Here is a 27,829-nt window from a genome sequence, read left to right as displayed (position 1 = left end):
CTGTGCAGTGGGACCGATAGAAGTTTTCTTTCTTTTTATTAACATATAATGTTTATTTGTTTCAGGCGTACAGGTCTGGGAATCATCGGTCTTACATAATTCACAGCTCTCACCATAGCACATACCCTCCCCAGTGTCCATCATTCAGGGATGGGATCCCTCCCACCTCCTTCCCCTGCAGCAACCCTCAGTTTGTTTCCTGAGATTAAGAGTCCCTTATGGTTTGTCTCCCTCCCCGGTCCCATCTTGTTTCATTTTTCCACCAAGAAAAATTTTAATCACCTGCATGGCACATAGACTAATCTGCTTCAGAATCACCTGGAGGCTCCTGGGCCCCACTCCCGACCTATAGAATTAAAATCTCCAGGAATAGTTCCGGGAATCTACATCTTAACCAGCATCCTTGGTTGCATCCTACATTGATTCTTAAGTACTTTAAAGTTGAATCACTATGTACTTAAACGGTTATGCTATTGAATTTTTAGCAGATACTCAGGCATTAGCTGTCCTACCATTATTTGCCACAGTGGACTCAACTGGCTGGGCCAGTTATTAATTCCTCTGAAGTGGGCACACACACATTAAAAAAAAAAAAAAAAGGTAAAATCTATAATATATGCCAAATGGCCTTTCAAATAGCCAGAGGTATTTAAAACAAAAACAGTGTGGAAGTCATGTACTTTTTCTACCAATTACTCTCTTGCTCAGTAGTCTACATACCTCTGTGGCAAACTGTTTGAAAAATCCTAAATGCTGCCAATCTTCTTTCTTTGAAGACAGGCCTACTTTTTGGAAGTAGATAACATCATTTGGAGTGAAATAGGGTACATAAAGTGGATGATTAAGTTGGATCTGTTTTGGCTTTTCAAAAAATGACCTTTGACTTATAAGTGACCACACTGTGTACCATTTCACTCTGTCACTCCCAAAGACATGCCTTCATCGTATCTTGAATATTTTATCCAAAACAGAGTTGTTTTTAAGAAAAGCCCAGTTTATCCCAAAGTAATGGAAAACAGTTCTTTGTTTCCAATCTTTTACAGATTTCAGGGTGTTCTGTATGAAATCAACCCCACTTCTCTCTTGTCATTTTCATAAGGCTTAACCACTTGGAAGGTGTTCTTGTGGGTCTAGGTGTTTGCATTTTGAAATATGTGATTCCGTTACAGGAAATCATTGTGGGGATAGGAGAAAATCAGCAGTTTATTTCTGTTCACCACAGGAGACTTGCGGAGGAGGGGTGATGCAGGGGGTCCCTCGCTCAGTCAAGTGCACTGGATGGGGCAACATTTGCCCTGGAGCCAAAGGGTAGCTTCATGGAGGAGACAGGACAACTGTTTCCTGTGGTTGCTGAACTGGGTAGAACTGCAAACGTACTTTAGAATCCAATTGTAAACGTAATTTCAGGTTGGACAGAGAGGTGCGATAAGTCAGTGTGAGAACAGAAGGTGTGGGCAGTCCTGAAAAGTTTTATTTGACCGTCCTGGGACCTGAAATGCCAATTTCTAAAGGAAAGGATATATTTTATGGGCTGTGTCTACCCTCCTAGAGTGCAAGGGTGATGCCCCTTGATAACAGCACAAAGGAAGTTTGAAGCTTTCCATTTTCTACAGGTCTGTGGGTGCTGACTACCTTCATTGTGTGCTTATCGCCACAGAGGCAGGCTCATGTTCTATAACATCCTGTCAGAGGACTTACACAGATTTTTGAATGTCTTTAATTTCGCCAAGCTGAACAAAATTGAACACATAGATCACGGGGCCTTGATCTTCTACAAGCAAAGATTTCAAAAAAGAAGGTGCTGGTTTCCCTAAAACAATGGTACGACATAATACCACACTGAGGTGGGGCTTGAGGCGCTCCCGAGGCTCTTCATTCACCGAATCGAAGGTACTCTGAGACATTGACAACCTGTGCCTCTGATGCTGTGCACGGATTTCTGGAAGGATTCATGCGGGAGAGGAAAAATAAGGGAAAGTCCCTTAGGAGATAACAGGGAGACACAGGCGACTTTGTTTAGCCTGATTAGTTTTGAGTTTTATTTGGAAGAGGTTTTTGCTGTGATTAAAATTTATTCTCATTTCTATTTGCCTGGGCAAAATTAAAACCACTTCTTCTGTGTGTGTGCGCGTGTGTGTGTGTGAGTGTGTGTGTAGGTGGGAAGAGTTGCCTTGAACCATTCCACTGGGCCTTTTGCCTGGTTTCATGTTACACATTTTCTGGCTTTCCTATTTCTTGAAGGACGGCATTTTGACATTCACTAGACACAATCTATCCGACAGCCCCTCCCCCTATTAAACTTTCCACTTTGTCCTGGATTGTGATATTGCCTTCCAAACCTAAAACAAGGGAGCGGGGGGTTAGGCGACTTTGCTTCCACTAGAGTTTAACTGTTTAAGGGTTAAAGACACAGAAAGATCATAACCTAAGTACTGTTGTGGCTAAGGGTTGATGAAGAAAGGTGGCTTTGTTTGGATGATTAGTTTGGACTCTGTGAAGACAGACAAAATATCTTTTTTTGGTCTTATGGCGTAGGCAGGGTTTTATATGCTTAAAAGCAAATCTTCCACTGCATTCTCCTTCTCTTACATCAGCCCACTTCTCCCCTTCCCTCTCTTGTGGCAAAACAATAAACAAAGTGGCCACTGTTGGTGCTGTGGGGCGTTTCTCCCTCTTTCTTTCTAGTGCAGGCTCCCAGAATGGAAACCTTGAGCCATTTAAACTCCAAAATTTCTGCTTCTCCAGGAAAGGACGTTGGCTGAATGGTTGCTAGCTGGAGAATGTCTCATGACCTGTCAGTCCCAAAAGCGTTAGGCAGAAATGCGGGTTGCACAGGCAGCTGGAATGGTGGGGACACCCCCAGTCCTGGGAGAAATCCCCCCTCCTGGGCTCTCTGTTTTCTTTTTCTTCTCCATTTATAAAGTGTCTGAGGGTGTGGCTGAAACTCCAGAAAAGCACTGAAAGTTCTATTTGTTCTTGAAAATGTTACAGTTAATCTCTGGGTCCTAGTCTGAGGGAAAGAAAAGATCTTTGTGAAGAAAGGCAACAAAATGCAAGCATCTATCTCTTCCCTGGCTGGGGTTGCAGATTTGTTAACTCTGATATCAGCAGAGAAAGCGGAATTTGAGAGGTTATTTTAAAAGCCGTGGTTCTTAGCCTGGGATCTCTGGATTCCCAAGAGCCCCACAGATGGTTTTCTGTGGGTGGTGGTGAGGGGGTGGGGCGCATCCTCTAAAATTGAATAGAAAAGTTTGTACAGGCAGACCTTTTATTGCAGAGGGAGCCTGTGATTCTCAGGAGTCTCAAATCCAAAAAAAAAAATTAATAACCACTTTCTTTATATATTTTTTCTTTTTTTATTGTGGTAAAAATATATAACAAACATCTTAACCATTGTTAAGTGTGCAGCTCAGTGCTATTGAATACATTCATATTGTGCAGTCATTGCTACCTGCCAACCTCGTAATTCTTTTCATCTTGCAAAACTGAAATTCTATATCCATTAGATGATAACACCCTAGTCCCCCTTCCCCCAGTCCCGGCAACCACCCTTCTACTTTCTGTCTTTATGAATTTGACGACACTAAGTAGTGTCGTGTAAGTAGTGTAAGTAGAATCATGTAGTGGTTGTCTATTTGTGACTGGTATATTTCACTTAAGTATGTTGTAACATAGTACAGGATTTCCTTCCTTTTCCAGGTTGAATGATAGTCCATTGTATCCATATATCACATTTTGCTTATGCATTCACCCGCCAATGGGCCCTTGGGTTGCTCCCATGTTTTAGCTATTGTGAATAATACTGCTGTGAACGTGGATGTAGGATATCCCCACTTTTTAAAAGCAAGTCCGTAAGCACAAGTTTCTCCTTTTTTTCTTTTGAGCAGAGTTCTGTAACATGAGATTTTCAGAATCGGTAATGCTTCCAAGCCCCGACCCCTTAAAACTCCTTAATATTAAGGTATAGTTGACACACAATACTATATTAGATTCAGGTGTATAGCATAGTGATTTGACACGTGTGTACATTGTGAAATGATCACCACAATAAGTCTAGCTACCATCTGCCACTATACAAAGCTAATACAATATCAGACTATAGTCTCCATGCTGCCCATGCTGTACGTTACATCTCATGACTATTTTATAATTGAGATTTGTATATCTTGATCCCCTTCACCCAGTTTACCCCTGTTCCAATCCCCTCTCCTCTGGCAATCACTAATCTGTGCTTTGTATCTACGAATCTGGGTTTTGTTTCATTTTGTTTTGTTTTATAGATTCCCTATGGAAGTGAAATCATGCAGTATTTGCCTTTTCTATCTAAACTTATTCCTCTTAGCTGTTACCCTCAAAGTCTGTCCATGTTGTCACAAACGGCAAGATTTCATTGTTTTTATGGCTAAGTAGCATTTTATTGTGTGTTTACACACACACACACACACACACACCTTTATCCATTTGTCCATTGATGGATACTTAGGTTGTTTCCATATCTTGTAAGTAATGCTGCAGTGAACCTAGGGGTGCATATATCTTTTCAAATTGGTGCTTTTGTTTTCTTTTGATAGAAACCCAGCATTGGATTTGCCAGATCATATGGTATTTCTTTTTTCAACTTTTTGAGGAAACTCCATACTGTTTTCCATAGTGACTGCATCAATTTACATTCCCATTAGCAGCGTGCAAGGACTCCCTTTTCTCCATATCCTTGCCAGTATTCTTATTTCTTGTCTTTTTAAAAATAGCTGTTCCAGAGAGTGTGAGGTGTTATCTTGTTGTGGTTTTGGTTTGCATTTCCTTGATGATGAGTGATGTTGAACATCTTTTCATGTGTCTTTTGGCCATCTGGATGTCTTCTTTGAAAATTTTTTATTCAGATCCTCTGTCCATTTTTAATTAGATTATTTGTTTTTGCTGTTGTTGTTGTTATCAAGTCCTATGTGTTCTTTATATATTTTGGATATTAACCCATTATTAGTGTGTATGATTTGTAAATATCTTCTCCCATTTAGTAAGTTGTCTTTGCATTTTGTTGATGGTTTCTTTTACTGTGTAGAGCTTTTAATCTGATGTTATCCATTTGTTTATTTTCACCTTTGTTTCCCTTGTTTTTGGAGTCAGATCCAAAAAAGGATTGTTAAGATTGATGTCAAGGAGCTTATATTTTCTTTCTAGGAGTTTTGTGGTTTCAGGTCTTACATTCAAGTTTTTAACCCATTTTGAATTAATCTTTCTGCATGGTGTAAGATGGTGGGGGGCACCTGGGTGGCTCAGTGGGTTAAGCCTCTGCCTTCGGCTCAGGTCATGACCACAGGGTCCTGGGATTGAGCCCCGCGTTGGGCTCTCTGCTCAGCAGGGAGCCTGCTTCCCTTCCTCTCTCTCTATCTGCCTCACTGCCTACTTGTGATCTCTGTCTGTCAAATAAATAAATAAAATCTTTAAAAAAAAAAAAAAGATGGTGGTCTAGTTTCACTCTTTTTCATGTGGCCGTTGTGTTTTTCCCAACACCATTTTTTGAAGAGACTGTCCATTCTCCCTTGTATATCCTTGCCTCTTTTCATAAATTAATTGACCATGTATGCATATGTTTATTTCCAGGCTCTCTATTCTGTTCTATTGATCTATGTGTCCGTTTTTGTCGGGGACCGCCTCCGGCCGGGAAAGTCCCCGCCATTACAAGATGGCGCTTGGCTCACTGCTAGCAAAATACGCTGCAAGTATACAACGAACTTTCTGGTGAAGCCCGCCTAAAAGAGGACATAGTCATTGGCTGTTTCAAATTTAATCAGCATAGTAACAGGACTCTCATTGGCTCTCCCCATTGTTTGGCCCCTTATTGGTCACCCTGCTGCATATAAGCTAAGGAAGTTGACGAAATAAAGGGAATGAAGCATTAACACCGAACCAGGCTTCTTGTCATCCTTGCGGGTCGAGGGCGATATGTTTTTTACACCAGTACCTCACTGTTGTGATTACTACAGCTTTGTAGTACAGTTTGAAATCAGGAAGCATGATACCTCCAGCTTTTTCTTTCTCAAGATTGTTTTGACAATTCAGGGTCTTTGTGGTACTACATAAATTTAAGAATTATTTCTTGTAGGGGTGCCTGGGTGGTTTAGTTGGTTAAGCATCAGACCCTTGGTTTCAGCTCAGATCATGATCTCAGGAGTCGTGAGATGAAGCCCACATTGGGCTCTGTGCTCAGCATGGAATCTTTCGGATTCTTTGCCTCTCCTCCTGCCCCACCCCCTGTTGCACGTGCTCTCTCTCTCTCTCAAATAAATTAATTAATTAAATCTAAAAAAAAAAAAAAGAAGAAGAAGAAGAATTGTTTGTTCTAGTTTTGTGGAAAATGGCCCTGGTATTTTGATAGGGATTGCACTGAATGTGTGGATTGCTTTGGGAACTATGGCCATTTTGACAATATTAATTCTTCTAATACATGAAAATGGAATATCTTTCCATTTATGTGTGTTTTCTTCAATTTTTTTTTATCAATGTCTTACACTTTTTAGTGGGCAGGTCTTTACCTTCTTGGTTAATTTTATTCCTGGGTATTCTGTTTGGTGTGATTGTAAATGGGATTTTTCTTTTATATTTTTAAGGTTTTTATTTTAATGCCAGTTAGTTAACTTGCAGTGTTATATTAGTACCAGGTGTGCTATATGGTGATCAATACTTACATATAACATCCTGTGCTCATCACAGCAAGTGCTCTCCTTCATCCCCATCACCTATTTCATCCATACCCCTTACCCCCCTCCCCTCTGGTAACATCAGTTTGCTCTCTATCTAGAGTTAAGAGTCTATTTCTTTGTTTGTCTCTCTATCTCTCTCTTTTTTCCTTTTGCTTGTTTTGTTTCTTAAATTCTATATATAAATGAAATCATATGATATTTGTTTTTATCTGACTAACTTATTTCACTTTAGCATTATACTTCCTAGCTCCATCGATGTCATTGGAAATGGCACGATCTCATTCCTTTTTCCCCTATTTTTAAAATTTAAATTTTTTTTTATTTTTTCAGTGTTCCAAGATTCATTGTCTATGCACCATACCCAGTGCTCCATGTAATACGTGCCCTCCTTAATACCCACCACCAGGCTCACCCATCCCCCCACCATCCTCCCTTCTAAAACCCTCAGTTTGTTTCTCAGAGTCCACAGTCTCTCATGGTTCATCTCCCACTCCAGTTTCCCCCAACTACCTTCTCCTCTCCTTCTCCCATGTCTTCTGTGTTGTTCCTTATGCTCCATAAGTAAGTAAGACCATATGATAATGGACTCTCTCTGCTTAACTTATTTCATTCCTTTAGTCCTGTCCATGTTGATACAAAATTCGGGTATTCATCCTTTCTGATGGAGGCATAATACTCCATTGTTTATATAGACCATATCTTCTTTATCCATTCATCTGTTGAAGGGCTTCTTGGCTCTTTCCACAGTTTGGCGACTGTGGCCATTGCTGCTATGAACATTGGGGTGCAGGTGGCCCTTCTTTTCACTACATCTGTATCTTTGGGGTAAATACCCAGTAGTGCAATTGCAGGGTCATAAGGTAGCTTTATTTTTTAATTTCTTAAGGAATCGCCATACTGTTTTCCAAAGTGGCTGCACCAACTTGCAATCCCATCAACAGTGTAAGAGGGTTCCCCTTTCTCCACATCCTTTCCAACACTTGTTTGCTGTCTTGTTAATTTTGGCCATTCTAACTGGTGTAAGGTGGTATCTCAATGTGATTTTGATTTGAATCTCCCTTATGGCTAGTGGTGATGAACATTTTTTCATGTGTCTGTTAGCCATTTATATGTCTTCTTCTTTGGTGTCTGTTCATGTCTTCTGCCCATTTTTTGACTTGATTATCTGTTTTTTGAGTGTTGGATCCCCTTCTTTTTTGTGGCTGAATAATATTATATACACATTGCAAATCTTCTTTATCCATTCTTTAGTCAGTGGACACTTGGGCTGCTTCCATATCTTGGCTATTTTAAATCATGCTGCAGTAAATATAGGGGTACATGTATCCCTTCGAATTAGTGTTTTTGTATCCTCTGTATAAGTACCTAGTAGTGTGATTGCTGGATCACAGGGCAGTTTTATTTTTAACTTTTTGAGGACCCTCCTACTGTTTTCCACTGTGGCTGCACCAATTTGCGTTCCCACCAATAGTGCCCAAGGGTTCCTGTTTTTCCACATCCTTTCCAACACCTGTTGTTTCTTGTGTTGTTGATTTAGGGGTTTGTTTTCTTCATAACTCTTTTTTATAGTTCATTATTAGTATATAGAAATGCAACAGATTTCTAAATATTAATTTTGTGTCATGCAACTTTACTGAATTCATTTATTAGTCCTAATAATTTTTGGTGGTTCTCTAATTTAACGTTCTCTCTATATAGTATCTTGTCATCTGTAAATAGTGATAGTTTTACTTCTTCCTTTCCAGTTTAGATGCCTTTTATTTCTTTATTATTGTTATTATTTTTGCTTAAGTGCTCTGCTTGGACATCCAATACTATTTTTTTTTTTAAGATTTTATTTATTTATCCAACAGACAGAGATCACAAGCAGGCATACAGGCAGGTGGAGAGGTGGGGAGGGGAAACAGGCTCCCTGCTGAGCAGGAAGCCCTGTGCAGGCCTCTATCCCATGACCCTGGGATCAAGACCTGAGCTGAAGACAGAGGCTTTAACCCACTGAGCGAACCAGGCGCCCCCCAATATTATTTTGAACAAAAGTGGGGAGAGTGGACATCCTTGTCTTATTCCTGATCTTAGAGGAAAGGTTTTCAGCTTTTCACCATTCAGGATGATATTAGCTGTAGATTTGTCATAGATAGCCCTTATTATGTTAAGGTATATTCCTTTTATACTCAATTTGTTGACAGTTTTTAAAATCATAAATGGATGTTGAATTTTATAAAATGCTTTTCTACATCTATTGAGAAGATCATATGATTTTGTCCTTCATTTTGTTAATGTGGAGTATCACATTGATTGATTTGCAGATGTTGAACCATCTTTACATCCTGGAATAAGTCTCACTTGATCATAATATATGATCCTTCAAATGTATTGTTGAATTTGGTTTGTTAATATTTGTTGAGGATTTTTGCATCTATGTTTATCAAGAATATGGGCCTCTGATTTTCTTTTTTTTGTGGTGTTCCTGACTTTAAAATTCCGAGTGAGTGTGCTCATACATACATAAACATGTTTGCCCACGTGGGCTTAGAGCTGGACTCTAGATGCTCTTTTCTTCCATGAGGAGGTAACAGCCAATGTAGAGAAAGCAATGGTTGAGAAAGGACTAAGGTATCTGTTGGAGCTTTTTTCTGGAATTGACCCTTGCCACTTTGCCCTATTCCCTTGCTAATTTTGAATTAGGTTTTGAATTCAGAACTGGATTTGTATTCTGGCTCTCTCACTATCAGCTGCATTATTTGGAAGTGGTTATTTAAATTCTTTGAACTTTGGTTTCCTCATTTGTAAAGCGGGTATGAAATAGCTATCTTGAAATGACATTTTAAAAAAATTTATTAGACATCTGATTTATTCAAACATTAGATCTACTGCAGACAGAATTAACAGAGCTCAGGGAGTAGGGGGCAAAAAAAACAATCTACCACCTGCAAATTTCCCAGGGACAAGATTTCTGCATTCTGCACTACAATCTTACCCTAAAGCATTCACAATGCTTGATGTTGATTAACTTGAATTGAACAGGAGATGAGAAAACTTTCTGTACACTCAACTTGGCAAGTAGCATTAGTGGTACAACTTTCAGAAACATTCTTAGGCATAAGAATGCTGCTATGAGAATCTTTCACAATCAGAGAAAAGAATGTCACTAAATATAATCTTACAAATTAGAAGGAAACTATGTACACTTTTGCCAATGGACTGCTTTACATATCAGGGAAAACATTACAGTGAGATATTCTATGAAGTTAAAGCACTAATTGTTATACTCAACTTGTAATCAATTCTGAAGTTATTTTGTGGAATTAAAAATCAGAGTTAAAAAAAAGATCTAAGCTAAATGGAATTTAGGGAAGAAATGCAAGGCTAGTATGGAATAGTAGCTGTACTTCTTTGGTTAACTCATTAAAAAAAGTCAGATATTTGAGTCAAATTTTATTAAAAGAAAAAACAGCAGATCACCATTACAATTCAAGAACCAAATCTAAATATGCACTTGACAATAAAGCACATTTGAGTATGGAGTGAAAAAAGTTTTCCGAAAAATTGTCTAATGTATCATCTCCAAATACCAAAATAATCACTTCTACAGGTCTTTGTTGAGTGGAATCATAAAGAACTGAAGATTGAAATGACATTGTTAAGAATAAAGGAGATGATGTATATAAGGTACATAGTACCAGCTCTGGCCATATGAATAGCAGCTGTTCCTTCATTAAAATCCAGGCTCCCTGCCAATGACGTTGTGTCTCAATCTCAAGGTAGGGTCTATTGTGAAAGCATTACTAAAACTGGTCAAGATTTTTCTTCTTTATGAAATTTTGAAGAAAGGAAATAAGCAAGCCTACCAAATAAACTGAAAAAATAAATCTGGATTTCGAAGCCATAAAGATGGAGGAGTTAAAGACTAAGTTGGGATGGGACAGAGATAATAAATAAAGATCTTTTCTTATCTGTAACATGAACATTGACCCATCTCTCTGGGAATGTTGGGAAAAGAGAGAAAAGCTGTCACCCCTTTTCACGGAGATATCTTTGACATGCCCTCACATTTTCACAGCAGAGAGGCAAAACTCTTGAAATTAGTTTGCATTCTTTTAATATTGTAAAAGATTATTTATTCAATTAAGTGCACAGTGAAGGGAAAACATAACATTGTTTACAGCTAAATATCAATAGAATAAAAACAGGGTACAACAAACCACACACACACACACACACACACAAACACCTGAACCAAGTCATTGTTCATAAGCGCTTTCTATATCACTATTTAGACAGAATTAATTTTATGTAGCTGCTACCAAGATGGGTATACCATTCTATGCTCTACTTTTCCCCCGATAATTTATATAGACCCTTATTTCTATAGTCCTCGCACTTAACATTCCAAGGGGAAATATTTATATTGATGAGTTTTACATCTATATCACAAACTATGGAGTTGGTTTTTTACTCTAAAATAGATATTGATACTATATACATACTCAATGTTATTTCAATACAAATTCTCCTCCCCTTGTCAAATGCTCTGATAAAGGTTAAGAGATTTATTAAATCACTCTATAGAAAGGCTGTATTAATACTAATCGGAGCCCCCAGCAATGGATAAGTACTCTTGAAGTGGACTTTCCCCATCTTCCCCAGTAGCAAATTTGTACTTCTCTTTTTTGCTAACTTAATGAGCATGAAGTATCTTGCAGTTGTTTTAATTTTCAATGTTAAAATTGTAATGAATGTGAACATTTTCCTGTTTTTTAAAACTGAACTATTTCTATCTCTTTTGTGTGAATTATCTAATCCGAGGTTTGGCAAACTATGACCCTTAGGCTAAATATAGCCAGCTGCCTGCTTTTAGAAATAGAGTTTTATTGGAACACAGCCAGCCCGTTTGTTTACATATTGTCTACCGCTACTTTTGAGTTATAATGGCAGAGTTGAGTAACTGAAACAGAGAAAAGGCTAAAAAATTTATTGTTTGGCCCTTTACAGAAAAAGTTTTCAGATTCTCTTCCCATCTCTCATTCACTCTTGTTCTTCCACACTTAGTGGTCCCACAATATCAAAGTACTTGATATCTATCCCCTCCTATCTTGATGATTTATATTTTCGTGTCTTCACACATGCCCTTCCCTCTGTGTGGAATTTCCAGACTCCACTCTGCCAGGAAGGTTCATCCTTCTGAACTGTCCTTGAGAGGTACTCACAGCATAAAATGCTCCTTTTAATTCCCGTTTACAGCTCTGCTGTAGCAGATGGACGACATTGACTGTGTGAGAATCAAGAAAACAATGCCTGGGAAAGCACTTTGTAAAACTACAAGGGGCTTTATAAAAAGTAACAATGTCCAATGATAACTCTTGTTATACTTGCCTCATCAATGCCCATTTTTGTTTCTATTTTTATTTCAAACCATTTACAAGGAGCTTTTTAGACCAGAGCACCCTAATTGGCTCTCTAAGAGTGAAGGATTTGATAATACCTTTTCTATAATCCCTTTTTATTAAATATCAACAACATAGTTGCCTGGGCAAGTTATTTTGGCAACACCAGAGGCTAATTCAGATTAATTATTATGTATCTCATCAATTATTGAATAATCATTAGGATGACTCAAGCATCAATCAACCAACTGAAGAGCCTAACTCTCTGAACAGTCCTTCTGTTTTCATCCAGAGAACAAAGGTTGGAATCCTATGGAAACTAGAAATATAAATATAAAATCCTGAGAAAGTAGGCTAAACCAAAAAGCCAGTCTGTGTGTTGGCTGCATGCAAAAGTCAGACAAGAGAATACCTTGAAGAATTTCATGTATCCGCCCATTCCCAAAGATATCTGAACTAAAACACACATTATGAATTTAAAATAGTGCCTAGAATCTTTGGGAATTCTACTTATCTTTCCAAAGTCTCTACTAGAAGAACACTGAAAACATAGATCTTCACTAATGTATCTGTATCTATATATCTCTATCTGTCTGATTATACATCTCTCTATATGGATAGAGAGGGAGAGAGATTATCTCTTCTGCATTCCTCTGAGTGTTCTTCCCTCCCTTTAGGAATCAAAAATACCTCAGAGAAAATTTTTTTCATGAAATATAAATATAAATATAAATTTATATAAATAAAATATAAATAGATATATAAATAAAAATTGTGATACAAGGTTGCATGTGCGCTTATGTGTGTATGTACTAATTCAGTTTACTAATTTAAACACTGACCTCCAGTGATCCAGGAAAGAGTTTAGAGATGTGCTTTGTGAAAAGTTTAATATTTGGGTTGAAAGCCACAAGGTAATGGTTCAGATTACACTGAGCAAAAAAGCTCCAGCCGTTGTGAATGCTGAGTTCCAGAGGCAAAAGCTCTTAGCTCTAACTCCATTTCTGGAGAGGAGGGCGCCAAATTGTTCACCACTTCCATTAAGGAACAACTTCGTATTTTAGTGGTGCCCTTCTCTCAGGAAGTACAATACAGAGTAAGGGGGGGGAAGCGAAGGAGGAAATTTGTTATTGATTTTCATTTCTTCTGTGAAATTATGTGAAAGCTCAATGGCTTGTAGCAGTATCTCAGTCAATAAGGCTCCATTTGAGACCACCTTGAAGTTCACCAATTCTCTGCTGGTCCTTTTAAACTTCCTCTGGTATCACATTCTTTTATATTTCATCGCTTTTGGTGCTGAGATACCAGGAAGCTTTTTATTCATAACACCACAGAGAAGATTTTGCTAGAAGTAAAATCAAAGTGTTCCCAAACAACAAAGTTCTTACCCCTCCTTTTTGGTTAAAAATTAACATTGCTAAACACCAAACCTGAAAATCCAAGGAAAAAAGAGATCAAGAAGGTGAATAGTAGGACGCCTTATTGTAAAGTGATTTTTTTTTCAGCATTAGTGTGTTGCCGGGTTTTGTGTGTGTGTGTGTGTGTGTGTGTGTGTGTGCGTGTGCGTGTGCTGTTTGAATGGCAGAGGGACTAAGTGCAATGCTTAATCCCATGGGGATAGGGGAAGGTCAATTTATGTCAGACTCACCATTATGTGTGTGCACATTTTGTTTGTAATACTTGCTGACGTTTATTGAACATTTACTGTATGTTAGTACACTAAGTCTTTATATGGTTTCTGTTCTGTAGGGAAGCAATAAGTCGCCTGTGTGAAGCTGTCTCTGGGGCAAATGGAGCCATTAAAAAGCGAAAGGTAAATATTGGTGTGGTGTTCTTGTTCTCTGTTTCTCTAACTAGGGGAAAAAGAATATCAAAATAGTTGTTAGTTCATTCTACCATAGGAGCTGAAGTGCAGAATGCCCTCTACCAGTTGGCCTATCAGAAATGCACTGAAAGTTGGTCTTGTCTCTCAAATTTTTCTGACTTGTCTGACACTACAATGCCTTGAGCAACAGAATGGAGAGAGAACCTGGGGTTTAAGTAAAAAAAATCTGGGTTCCAGTTCTGGGTGTTTACTTACCTTTGAGCCTGGAATCTCCTCTCTCTGAGACCCCATTCTTGTTCCTGTAAAGTGAAGTTGAACCAGATGTTCAGTGTGGTACCTTCCAATTTCAATATTTTATAATGTATCTATTCTACATAGAATTTTTAAACTCCTTGGCCCATTTTCAAATGGAAATGTGGGTGCTGGTAGGGATGAGATAACACTAGTAGAAGGAACTTTTCCTGCTGAAAAATAGCATAAGATTTGATGTTACATAGACTTGGATTTAAATCCTGACTCTACCAGCTACCGTGTGATCTTAGACAAGTCCTTTCATCTTCTGGATCATTGGTTTCCCCATCTGTGAAATGGGCGGAAAGAGCACAAACTTTATAGAGTTGTGTAGAATTAAATGAAATGGTATCTATCATTTCAGTGTCTGGCATATATTAGGCTTTCAACAGCAATGGTAATTAGAATTATTGCTATTTAGTTGTCAACCCGAGAACATTTAGTTGTTTCAGAATGTCCAAAGGGGAGGGGCAAAAGGCCTTCATAACTATGTAAATCATGGACTTGTAGATTGTTTAAGAGAGAAGGAATTTTTAGAGATCTTCCAGGCCAAACCTCCCATTTGCCATCTGATAGACTGGTTCAGAGGACATTTGCCTTGAGTCAATCAGATGATGAAGGTGAGAGACAGCAATAGAAGCCAGGTCTTCAGACTTATAGCTTGGCTCTTAATTTCCATACCACCCTGCCTCATTCTTTATTATTCTTCATTATTTTGCATAGGGCTGAACCGAGTGTCACCAAGGGTTACTCAAATGAGTCACATGGCATGGAAAAACACTGATAAGGGGCCTTTGGATCCTATTAGAACTCCTTATTTACTAATTTCTTTGACAAAACCCATGGCCCCAAAGTAGTTTCTGGCTTCTTCCTGCCTCTTGTAACCTCTGCAAATAAGATGCTTTTACTGGGTGATCCCAACAAACGGGCTCACTCATGTAAGACTCTTATTTCAAGAATAGGGAGTTCACACCCCAAAACAAAGTAGAACAAAACAAATGAGGTTATCATCTTTCCAGAAAGTACACAGGGACAGAAAAAAAAAAAAATTGAGTTAATTTCCTTTGATAGCCAGCATTTATTGCATACTTAATACATGCCGGGGACCTTTGGTGCACTATATATCTTAATACTCTTTTTCCTCCCAATTGAAAAAATCGTGGTGAAATATGCATAACAAAATGTTAACCATTGTTAAGCGTACCGCTCAGTGATAAAGCGTACCACTCAGTGATATTATGTACATTCACATCATTGTTCCACCATTTCCCCTGACCAGTAAAATTGAAACTCTATACACATTTAAACAACGACTTCCCATTCCACCATTTCTCTAGGTGGAATTCTACTTTCTACTTTCTACCATTCTACTTTCTGTCTCTATGAATTTGACTAGTCTAAGTACCTCATCCAAGTGGAATCATACAGTATTTATCTTTTTGTGACTGGATTATTTCACTCCACATAATGTTCCCAACATGCATCCATGCTGTGGCATGTGTCTGAATTCCCTCCCATGCTCGTTTTGGCAGCACGTCTACTAAATTGGAATGATACAGAGAAGATTAGTATGGCCCCTGGGCAAGGATAACATGCAATTTGTGAAGTGTTCCATATTTTTTTAACTGGGTGGTGGGCATTAAAGAGGGCACTTGAACTAATGAGCACTGAGTGTGGTACAGAACTGATGAATCACTAAATTCCATCCCTGAAACTCATAATACAGTATATGTTAATTAAATCGAATTTAAATTAAAAAAAGACTTTCTTCCCTTTTTAAGGCTGAATACTTTTCCATTGTATGTAAGTACCACATTTTGCTTATCCATTCATCTGTTGATGGATACTTGGGTAGTTTCTATGTTTTAGCTTTTGTGAATAACACTGCTGTGAATGTGGGTATACAACTATCTATTCAAGTCCCTGCTTTCAGTTCTTGGGGGAGATAACAAGTGGTAGAATTGCTGGATCATATGGTAATACTATTTTTTTATTTTTTTGAGGAACTGGGAATGGCTATTCTATTTTCCATAGCTGTTGTATTATTGTACATGTCTACCAATAGTATACAGGATTTCTATTTCTCCATGTCCTTTTCAACACTGGTTATTTTCTAGTATTGTGGTTGTTTCTGCATTTGTTTTCCAGTAGTTGTTTTTCTATCTAGATTTTCTATTTCTTCATGATGAAGTCTTCGTAGGTTTAATGTTTCTAGGAATTTGTCTATTTTATCCAGGCACTCCAGTTTGTTAATGTGCAATTGTTCATAGCACTCTTTTATAATCCTTTTTGTCTCTGTTGAATTGGTAGTTACATTCCGCTTCCTCCCCCCACCCAGACTTTTGTTCCTGATTTTAGTGCTTTGAATCTCCTTTCTTTTTTTCTGAGTCCATCTAGCTAAAGCTTGGTCAGTTTTGTTGATCTTTTTGAAGGACTAACTTTTGGTTTCATTGATTTTCTCTATGTTCTTCTTGTCCTGTGTCATTGATCTCTGCTCTAATCTTTATTATTTCCTTCCTTCTACTAGCTTTGAGTTTAATTTGTTCTTCTTTTTTTGAATTCCTTAAGTTGTAAATCTAGGTTCTTGATTTGAGAGCTTTCTTCTTTTTTAATGTATGTGTTTGTGGTTATAAATTCCTCTCTTAGCTCCTCTTTCACTGTGTCCCATATGTTTGGTATGTGTGTTTTTCATACTTTTTTTTTAATGATCACAAAAAACCTAGACAGCAACTCTTTCTTTTTTTAGACTGGTGTTGAAAGGGACTGGAGAGTTCAGCTAGCCCGAACTCTAGAGGAATTCCTTTCATTTAAATCAGACCTCTACTCCCAACACTTGGGGAGAAGGAAACGTACCAGAAAAGTTCTGAGGGCTCAGATTTCACTACTTCCTAAAAAATTGGGTGCATTCTATTTTTAAAAACTTTATTTTTTTAGGGGCACCTGGGTTGCTCAGTGGGTTAAGCTGGTGCCTTTGGTTCAGGTCATGATCCCATGGTCCTGGGATCAAGTCCCGCATTGGGCTCTCTGCTAGGCAGGGAGCCTGCTTCCCTCCCCACCGCCTGCCTCTCTGCCTACTTGTGATCTCTGTCTGTCAAATAAACAAATAAAATCTTTAATAAATAAATAAATAAATAAAACTTTTTTTTAAAAAAGAAGGATTCCATTTCATCTGTTTTGTGTAAAGTAAAATAGAGAGGAAGAGCATGTGTTTTGATCCATTTTTAATACTTAAAAGATTAATATTCTGTAACAAAATCCTTAACTTGAAGTGTTGTTTTGCTTTTTTTCAAAGCCTCCGGTTAAGTTCCTATCAACAGTTCTTGGCAAAAGTAATCTTCAGTTTTCGGGAATGAACATTAAATTGACCATCTCAACATGCAGTCTCACATTGATGAATATTGACAACCAACAGGTAAGTTCATGATGGTCATTTCAAGTTTAACATACCATGTATTTTTCTAGAAGAGTCAGCCTAATCAAGAAAATAAAGTTTCAGACAGAGTGTGCCTTGAATTTAATAAGACACAAGGGGAAAAAATCTGCCAAGGATTTATGCACAACAGTAATTAGAACAACAGTATTATTAACCCATCACTGGCCATTAACTGCTTGCATACTTGCCTCTACCTAATTGACTTTGTAATAGGGACTAAGGTACAAATAACATCGTACAGAGCATTTGGTAGATCATATTCTTGAGTCACTTGTTTATTATTTTCCACCAGTGCTCCCCAAAGGGAAAGCAATTCCATTTTCAGAATTAACAGACTGTGTGTTGGTTGGGTGGTGCAAATGAGGGACAGAGGGGAAGGGTGATGTTAGGGTTAATATTCTAGCAAACTGAAATTTAAGCGTAAAACATTTTCTTCCAGCTTTAAGGTAGAAATGCTTTGTAAAATGTTATTACATAAACACTTTTTTTTCTTCTTTGATGATTTATGATACCATGGTATGCCTGAGTTCTCACTGTGAACCTTATTTCTCAAAAAACAGCAAGCCTGAAGTAAATATAGACGATATACAGGCACTGGACTAAATGTGTACCTTCAACTAGGGCACTGTTTGACTTGCTTCCTGTTTTCTAAGCTAAATTCCTTATATCGGGTTATTTATGTGAGTTAGAGTCAAATTCTTCTTGGTCTAGTGTGTTATGATTTGAGGTTCTTAGCACTTAAGGTTTTACTCTATGGAGTCCCATTGATCAGGGACTCATGGAAGGTTGAATGTGTAGTTGACTGTGATAAAACACCCTTGGGCTTGGAGGTCACATATAGGTTGAAATCCTGGCTCAGCCACTAACAAGCAAGTTGCTCTACCACTCAATTTTCCTCATTAGTGAAATGAGATTATAGTACCTATTCACAGAGTTTCTGAAAGGTTGGATATAGCAATAGTGTGTCTCATTGGGTTATTTAGAAGATTAAATAAGATCATCAATGTAAATCACTTAGCACAGCGCAGTACCTATTATTATTATTTACTTAAACATTTTTCCTATTTCCTTGAGACATTTTCATAAACTTGGTACTTGACAGGGAAAGCAAAATTTAAGAACATAAAATTATAAAATTTTCAGTAACATATAAATACAGTTATATACATTTTTGACTCCAATGTTTTTGCCAAAAAATTCACTTGCAGTTTTGAGGGCTGCTTTATTTTCTAAGTTCAAAAGGAGAGTAAAATATATTGCTTCCACAGTAGTATAGAACTCCATAGAGGAAAATGCTTAATATGAAATAGTTCAAAATAAATTCCTATCTATCTGGGCCCAGATTGATTATCCAAGGGAGGTGATATCACTAATGTATAATGACAGCAGAACATTTAAGGCTGTGCTTGGAAGATGCAACAAATCTAGGTGGAAGGAAAACAGTCATTCAATCTTTCAGATGCTTTGTGCATAATGTAATGTAAAATTCATTTTTAGTTTTCACCTATGTGTATGGTACCAAGGGGTGCTTATTGCCTTGAGCTGTGAGATCTCATTGAGTAGAGAAGCACTTGAATTATCTCAGAGTTTTGTAGAGGAGGAAGAGCAGGCAAATCTACAGCCGTCATGGTGATGGCCTTATGTGCAGAATATAATGAGCATTTAAAAAAATGTTTTTTTCTCTGGGGTGACTGAAGGAGTGGGGAATTTAGGAAGAGTAGGATTGTGTGTAGTAGGAGGCACAGTTTATTCTCATTTCTTTCTCTTCTCTTCTTTCATTTCTCTTTTCCTTCTACTACAGTTTTTCTGGGCTACTGCAATTAGAGGGGTATTGTCAAGTGCCCTTCATCTTTCTGGAGGAATAGAAGTAGGGACAGCGGGCATGGGTGGCTTCCACTACCCATAGTTATAGCAATGAGTACCTCTGGAAGTGAGATTCTTTTCCACACTGGTGGCATGGAGTGGGAATGTGTTCAGCCCACTGCTGGAGAGAGGACCAAAGTTAGGATCTCATTGACCTCATACCCAGGTGCTGATTTTTAAAAATAATTTTGAACCATTCTGCAGGCCTATGGAAAATGGCTTGGTGGTGGTCAGGGGGAGGGGAAGCATAAAAAAGATGTGTGATTGTGGAGGCTTCACTCAAGCAGCTTTGTAAATCCCATCAAAAGAGCAAGTAAAGGGGTGCCTCGGTGGCTCAGTGGGTTAAAGCCTCTGCCTTCAGCTCAGGTCATGATCCCAGGGTCCTGGGATCGAGCCCTGCATCGGGCTCTCTGCTCGATGGGGAGCCTGCCTCCTCCCCCCACCTGCCTCTCTGCCTACTTGTGATTTCTGTCAAATAAATAAATAAAATCTAAAAAAAAAAAAAAAAAAAGGCAAGTAAAATGTTCAAGGAATGAAGGCAGCAGAGAAGCGACCTTATAGATGTACATGAGAAATGATTTACTAATTGAATTCTCCTTAAAGAAAGCTACCTTTTGACGTTCTAAGATAAATACCAAGAAATATTAATGCCTCCCCTGTCCCAACTTCTAAGCCATACTTTGGACTGAAAACAAACAAGTGTACAGATACATTCATAGATGACAGTATTTATGGGTCAGATGGTTCACATTCATCTTCAGCCACTGAGAACATCTTCAGGAATATAAGCATTCACTCCCAGAAAATGTCTCAAGGAACCTCAGAGGCAGAAAATAAAATATTAAACACGTAATGCTTGCAATTTTTAAAACTTACCATATTTTAGGATGGAAAATATATTTTGCAAAAGCAAGTTTTAGAGATTTTTGTATATTCCTTGTTTAAAAATTCAAGCAAGACTTGCCTGACGTATTTTAAAATGTTACGGGGCTTAAGCTAAAAAATGTCAGGCTCGGTAGCTTCCGCTTCCACTATTCTTTACTCTTATCTATGATCCTACCATCAATTCTAACAGCTAGCGAAATGCTACTGAGAAGGGTAACAGAGATCGAGAAGGTAAACCAGGCAAAAAATGGAGACATTCTTTAGTCTCCATGAAGAGAGGCCAGGCAGGTAGTGCTTATTGTCCAGCTACAAGAAAAACAATGGCCCAAGCATAATGATATATGGTGACTTCCACTTGGTCTCCATGTTGTGGAGACAACACTGGGAAACATGGTAGTACAATACCGTCCCCATGTAAAGGGAAATTGGATACTTTTCCCATATAACTATGGGTCAAGGGTTACCTGATCAATTTTTGTGGGGGTAGAAAATGGAAATCTGGCAGTTTTGCAGCTCTCTCTGGATTATGCGATGTTGGTCTTTAATTAAGAACTAAAATTTTAAGCATGAGGCAAACAAAATAGATCTATGTTCTTAGGGCAGCCAATGTAGGACAATCTGATCTAAGCAAAAATTTATTCTATGTATAGATCCAGAAAACTATCCACCACCCCAATCACCCTACATACTCATAAGCTTTTCAATGTTCGCTCTCCGCATTCCATATCCCCACCCTCTCCCGTTTACAAAATAAGGAGCGGAATCTCTCCAGAACTCCTTTCTTTAGTTCCCATCAGCCCAGATTTGAACCAGGTTAGGCTGGTTTCAATTAAGTGTTAACTTTAACCTTTAAAACAAGTGATTTTACACTTTCAAAGGGGTGTTAAAATGCTACCATTTTCTATCTTCAGTAAATACAAACAAGTATCAATTTCCGTGATCTCTCAGATTCTGGTCTATTTTTCCAAGACCAGCAATCCAACCATCAAGAGGGGTCCGTTATGTTGTCCGGGTCTTTCTCCCCAAAATGAGTTTTCCAACCCACCAGGGAGTGATTTTCTTTTCCTCGCCTCTTGCTCCCTACTCAGTCCCAGAGAGGAACCTAATCACACTTCCTTATTGTTTTTTTTTTTTTTTTTTTTCTTTTCTGACCTCTTTATCTGGAGGTACATGCAACTGGTCAGTTACCTGTGTCCTGGCATCCTATGCCCCACCCCCAAATTCAGTTAGTTCACATCATACAAGCAATTATCTATCCAGACTCATCGAGTTGCAGCTATAAGCTGCTTGAAAATGCAGTGAAAGTGAGGCATGGGATTGGCAGGATTCAGATGGTTAAGTACTAACATCTCACCTTCTATTATTTCCCGATCTATCTACCAAGCTGGTATTTAAATAATTATGAACATTCTTATCAGTCCTCCACTTTACAGACAAGAAACCCCTTACTTAAACTAAAAGATGACTGTAATATAAATAAGGCTGAGTTGTAGTGTTTTATGTGTCCTTTACTGCCATCAAGAGCAGATGGTACCTTTTTGTTGATCATCAGACCTACTTATATACTGTTTTACTGGGCACAGCTTTCTGACATAATTATTCGTCTACAATTTCAGAGCCTTAATAACCACAGCAACATGCCACTAATAGAACAGGTTTTCTCAGGCTTGCAAATTCCTTTATAGGAATTTGCCAAGTTTAATATCCACAAGTTATTTTATAAATCAGGTATTTGAAGCTGGAACACTTTCCCTTATAAACAGTGGTTAAATTTAAATCATAAAGTGACATCAGTAATAAAACAGAATAGCACAATACAATAAAAAGTAATGTTTAAAGTATGTGAACAATACTATTGGCCAAACAAAGTACACAGAACAAGAAATTTTATTATCTTGAATGCTGGTGCATAACCAGTAACAAGCTTAATTAGAGGAGGAGACAGAGGGAAACTTCAGAAACTGAGGTGGATTTCTGGGCAGGTTTAAAACTTTTAAAGATTGAGGGCATAATTGCTCAGTCTTCTTTTTTTATTTTTTTTAGATGTAGGTCTTTCCTTTTACTTGACATTTTCACTTTAACAGTTCTTATGTTATGAAGTTCAACCCAAGTCTTTCACCTGTAAAATTAAATGAAAAAACAGAGAGCAAGTAAAACAATTTCTCTATTACGTAGGAGTATTAGAAATCGTTTTTCTTTCACATACATTTTCATGCCTAAATTTGTGTTTATTATGGATGTTTTAATTTTTGAGTTTTAAAAATAGTAAGACAATGAATTTCCTTGAATTATAGATCACAGTAGCCTTATAAACTATCAAGATACATGTACAGACAAAATTTCAGATGCTCTTGAAAACACATTTTGAGATACAGCATACGTGATACATATTTCTTTTTGGGTTTGCTTATCTTTTGGGGATACTGAAGAATACCCAATTTATTTTACACTAAAAATTCAGCCTCTGATCACTAGCTTGTACAGACCACAAAGTAGAATCTTCAGAGTTCTCTCAAGAGGCTCTCAGTAAGCTTTCAGTCCAAATGATTCAGAAATCTTGAGTCCTAAATTGCACGTATTAGTTACTTTTTCTTATGTAATTAATATCACTGGGGTCTTGTACTTGTTTATCTTGGTCTTATTCTTGCAAATAAGAAACTCTTGTCTTTAACTTATTTTTGCAAAACCAATCATTAACAGTGAAATGTGAAAGGTATTTTCCCCGATGCAAGGAAAATAATCTGGATCAATGACAAAGTCCAAGCCACAAGTGTTTCAGGAGCATTCTTGAAAACAGATTTCGGCAGTCCTAAGACGTTTCTTCTCCTTCTTTAACAATTCCTTTTCATAACTGTGCAGTCACTGCCCTATTATATTCTGCAAAACCACCACCACACGCAAAAAAAAAAATTTTTTTTTGAGGATCAAGTTTTTCATTGGCACCGTACGATCTGGAATGAACCCAAAAGGCAGTGGAATGTTGGGTCTCTCCTCAAGTAGTTTCCTCCTCTTTTAACAGCATTTAATTACTCTCTATCAATAATCTCATCACAGCCGAGTTCTTCGGTCAGGCGATTGACAACCATAAGGGAAAAAAGCTCTTCGATAAAAGCCAACTGATCAAACGGGGTCTTCTCATAATGCATTTGAAACCCGCCATCCAGGGCTGCTTCCCTTGCTCTGGATGTTCTCAGAAACATCTTGTTGGCTTCTTCCAGGGCTGCGGATACTCTGTAGCCTGCGCCGCTCAGCTGCTCCTCTTCGGGATAATCATAGTCGTCCTCCCAGTCATCAAATTCCTCGCCCTCGTCCTCGCTCTCGAAGTCAGGGCCCGCGAGCTGGCCTGGCTGCTCCCCAGGGCTGGGCCGCTGAGCCAGGCTTCGTCCCCCCTGGGGTTCCGCCATTGGCTGGGCCGCCTCCTCCTCCATGGGGCCTTCCTCCTCGAGCTGTGGCGGGGCCCCGATGCGGGAGGGGTTCGGGGACGGCTCCCGGTTCCCGCTGCCTACCTCCATCTGCGGAAGGTCACCCTCGCCGGGCATCACGTCCATCTGCAGGTCGTTGCTCTCTTCATACAGCTCGGACAGCTCGTTCATTTCCGACATTGTCCAAGCAGCTCAAGCTCTGGCAAGGCGGTTTTGCAAAACCTGAGCTACGCGGCCGAGCGGTTCTGCGCGTGCGCCAACGCCGCGCGCTTGCGTGACCCCGTGCGTTTGCGCGACCCCCAGACTACGCCTCCCGCTTGGCTGGCCCCTCGGGCGGGAGGTGCGGGGAGGCGTGGTCCCGCTTTCGGTGGGTTCAAATTCCGTAGCTAGACCCTCCGCGTTGAAGAGTTCCTTAATCTGCGCTTAGCTTAGCCGTTCCGCTGCTAAGGATGCTGTGAACTTGAAAATACTGCACGTGGCCTCTGTGACAACTTTTAGGCCTCCTGCCCCTGCTCCTTCCCCTTCTGCTCTCCCCTCCTGCTCCTCTTCCTCCCACGCCCGCAATCGCCTCTGCTCCAAGGCTTTAACCACCTTTCATCTATGCACTTAAAAAAAAAAAAATTATTTTCAGAAAAACAGTATTCATTATTTTTTCACCACACCCAGTGCTCCATGCAATCCGTGCCCTCTATAATACCCACCACCTGGTACCCCCAACCTCCCCCCCCTTCAAACCCCTCAATTGTTTTTCAGAGTCCATAGTCTCTCATGGTTCACCTCCCCTTCCAATTTCTCCCAACTCCCTTCTCCTCTCCATCTCCCCATGTCCTCCATGCTATTTGTTATGCTCCACAAATAAGTGAGACCATATGATAATTGACTCTCTGTGCTTGATTTATTTCACTCAGCATAATCTCTTCCAGTCCCGTCCATGTTGCTACAAAAGTTGGGTATTCGTCCTTTCTGATGGAGGCATAATACTCCATAGTGGATACAGACCCCATCTTCCTTATCCATTCGTCCGTTGAAGGGCATCTATGCACTTCTAAAATCCACACCTCCAAATCACAGTGTTCCCAGCCACACAACAACATACTGAGAACTCATGCATTCAGCGCTTCTGTTTGCCCCATCTTCAAAAAAGTTAAATTCACAAACATACTGTCTATCTTAAAAAGATAGATGCTGAAGAAGTACTTGGTTCCATTTATTTTCTCAGACGGTAACCTCCCACTATGATCAGTTTGGTGTGTATTTTTTAAATCTTTTTCCTTTGCCTTTATATGGCTCTTTACCTCCTCGTGGAGGAATCTTTTTTTATGTGGGGGTTTTGTTTTTGTTTTTGCATGCCTTACATAACTGTCTTCAAACGACAAAACAAAAAGCCTCTCAGCAATGTTTTGAAGATTTAGTTTTCTTAGTATACATAGATGAGTCTTTTTTTTTTTTCATAGCATGTCGTCTGTATAACTATAGTTGACCTAACTATGCGCAAAAAATTCCGATTTTTCGATATTATGAACTATGGGTAAATCACTTCCTCTAGATGTGATTTTTCGGTATTATGAACTATGGGTACATAACTTTTCTTTAGAATAAATAACCTAGAAGTGGAAAGGCATAATTGTAGGGTATGCATCCTTTAGTTTTAATACATAGTGTCAAACTGTTCTCCAAGATTGCTGTACAAATTTAAGATCCCCTCAACAGTGTTTGAGAATATCCTTGCCGCACATGGTTTTGTTGAGCAGTTTTATCAATTTAATGATATCTTGTTTTATTTTCCATAGTCTTGATTTCTTGGAGATTGAGTATTTTCCCAATATGTTTATTGAACATTTGTATTACTTAGGGAAATTAGCTGGTCTTATTTTTGGTTTATTTCTTTTTATTATTGGTTTGTAGGAATTTCTTATAAGCTATATGAGTACTTTGTTTTACATGTTGCAAATATATGGTCCTGCCTGTTATTATTTGTCCCATTTCAGGGATTCTTTTTTCTTTTTTTTGTACCACAGTCTTAAAATGAGTTTTCCTATAACCAAATTGAAGGGTTTTTTTTTTCTATATGTCTTTTTCTTTCTATTAATGTAGATTTTCCTACTTCACAGATCACAAGCATAGTTTTTTATTTGTCTTCTAATATTTGAATAGATCTTTTTATGGATAAAACATTTATATAAATACTATGAGAACAGGCTTCATTTATATATTTTTTACATATATTCAGCTAATTCAGCCATCCCCAGTCCTTTTGTTGGCTGTTTGGTGCCACAGTTGTCATAGACTAAAAGACAATGAATGTGTGATTTTGTTTTTAGACTCTGTATTCAAATGAATTTCTACAGTTTTATAGTATGTATTGCTGATAAAGAAAATCTTCTCTCTTTGTTCTTTAAAAAATTGCCTTCGTTTTTTGCACATTTGTTCTTTCATGTGAATTTTAGAAGTAGCTTGAAATGTTATCCGAATGACAAAGGTGGAATTTTTTTGTCGTTGCATGAAATTTACAGATTAATTTGGGGGAGAATTGACATCTTTATACAATATTGTCTTCTCCTCCATAGAAGTGATATGTATCTTTCTCTTTGTTTGTGTCTTACTTATACCCTTCAATAAAGTTTTCTAAAAAGCCTTACATGATTCATACTAGCTTTATACTTAGGTACTCTTGTAAAATAGACCCTTCACTGCAATACAATGTCTGATTAGCTATTACTGGTATGTAGGAATGACAGTTGATCTTTGTATATTGATTTGTTTTTAGGAATCACTTTTAACTGAAATACAAATATAGAAAAGTGCCCACGTTATAACTGTGCAGCTGGTTATTACAAAATGGACATGTTTTGTGCGACCACGACCCCGCTCGAGAAACACCACTTGCAGTATCCCAGAAACCATTGGCTTTTTCTTCCTTTGCTCCACTATCGCCACCATCCTGATTTCAAACAGAATAAAATACTTTTGCCCATTTTTGAACTTTAAAGAAACTAAACCATGCAGTGTATATTCTTTGTGTCTGGCTTCTTTGGCCCAAGAAATATGTTCTTTGCTACATAGTAGTCCATTGTTTGAATATCACAGTGATCATCATTGGGATTGTTTCCTGTTTGGGAATATTACAAACAGGGCAGTAATTATCTTTCTTGAGAAGATCTTTGGTGCATATATTTACACCATCCATTGGAATACAGCTAAGAGTAGAATTGCTTGGCCATCTTATGTAAGCGGAATTGTATATAGGTTAGGTTAAACAATTCTGAAGATGAGATTAGCTAACTCATGCACAGCTGGTATTTCCATGAACCTTCAAAACAGTATGAGAAATACTTCTCTGTAAATTGGTCATTACACTGTGATTTCCAAACAAGCCTAAACTCTCAAGTGAAAGAGATCATCTTCTTTGCTAACTAATGCAGGTCACTTGGATAGTCTACTTCATATTGAAAACCTTAACTTTAGAGCCTTTTGGTGGTGAAGGACTGAACTCAATTCAAACTAACTTATGTAAAAATAAATAAATAAAATAGAAAAATGCATAAAAAGATAATGGGGGAAATGTGTTGGTTGAAATGATAGACTAAATATTACCCCCAGATTTTTTTTTTTTTTTTAACTCTCAGCTCTGATATTCTCCAGAGGAAAAGCCTCATTTTTCCATCAGGCTTTTCCCAGATGTCAGCAAAAGATGGCTCCCAGAAGCTTTGCATTTAAACTAAGGCCCTTAATGCAGAGGTGCATTCCTTCCTATTATCAATTTCACTTCCTCCCCTTGATATTGATTGGCTTTGCTTTATCCAGAGGGTAAAGCCCATTCTGATGAACTAGGCTTGGATCATCTGTCCAGCCATAGGAAGAGGGGCAGAGAGATCAGCATGTAAAACCTGCTTGAACCTCATGAGATTGATACAGAATGGGGATGGAGTAGTTTCAAAGATGCTGAGCAGGCAAAAACAAAACATACAGCTGTATGTCCATCACTGTTAGATTGTATGTAACCAGTCATAATTAATTTGTAGCAT

At 38.3% G+C, this 27,829-nt stretch overlaps 2 protein-coding genes and 1 non-coding gene across 3 annotated transcripts in view; 2 read left to right on the top strand and 1 right to left on the bottom strand.

The window, feature by feature from the left end:
* The window catches only part of SHC4 (SHC adaptor protein 4), a 136,582-nt gene that overhangs the window by 56,618 nt on the left and 52,135 nt on the right, over nt 1–27,829 (top strand). The window contains exons 3-4 of the mRNA XM_059181486.1: nt 13,835–13,898; nt 17,494–17,613. Coding sequence (XP_059037469.1) covers nt 13,835–13,898; nt 17,494–17,613 — 184 coding nt within the window. The remainder of the gene's footprint in view (nt 1–13,834; nt 13,899–17,493; nt 17,614–27,829) is intronic.
* On the top strand, nt 15,719–15,822 carry LOC131837399 (U6 spliceosomal RNA). Its single transcript, XR_009356012.1, has one exon. It is a non-coding gene; the product is annotated as a U6 spliceosomal RNA (small nuclear RNA).
* EID1 (EP300 interacting inhibitor of differentiation 1) lies at nt 22,252–24,079 on the bottom strand. The gene has a single exon (XM_059181487.1). The coding sequence runs from the start codon at nt 23,982–23,984 to the stop codon at nt 23,409–23,411; it is 576 nt and encodes a 191-aa protein (XP_059037470.1). The 5' UTR covers nt 23,985–24,079; the 3' UTR covers nt 22,252–23,408.

This window comes from Mustela lutreola, chromosome 7, assembly GCF_030435805.1.
Source record: "Mustela lutreola isolate mMusLut2 chromosome 7, mMusLut2.pri, whole genome shotgun sequence".
Lineage (NCBI taxonomy): Eukaryota > Metazoa > Chordata > Mammalia > Carnivora > Mustelidae > Mustela > Mustela lutreola.
Note: the sequence above shows the minus strand (reverse complement) of the source record. Positions and strands in the feature narration are given on the sequence as shown.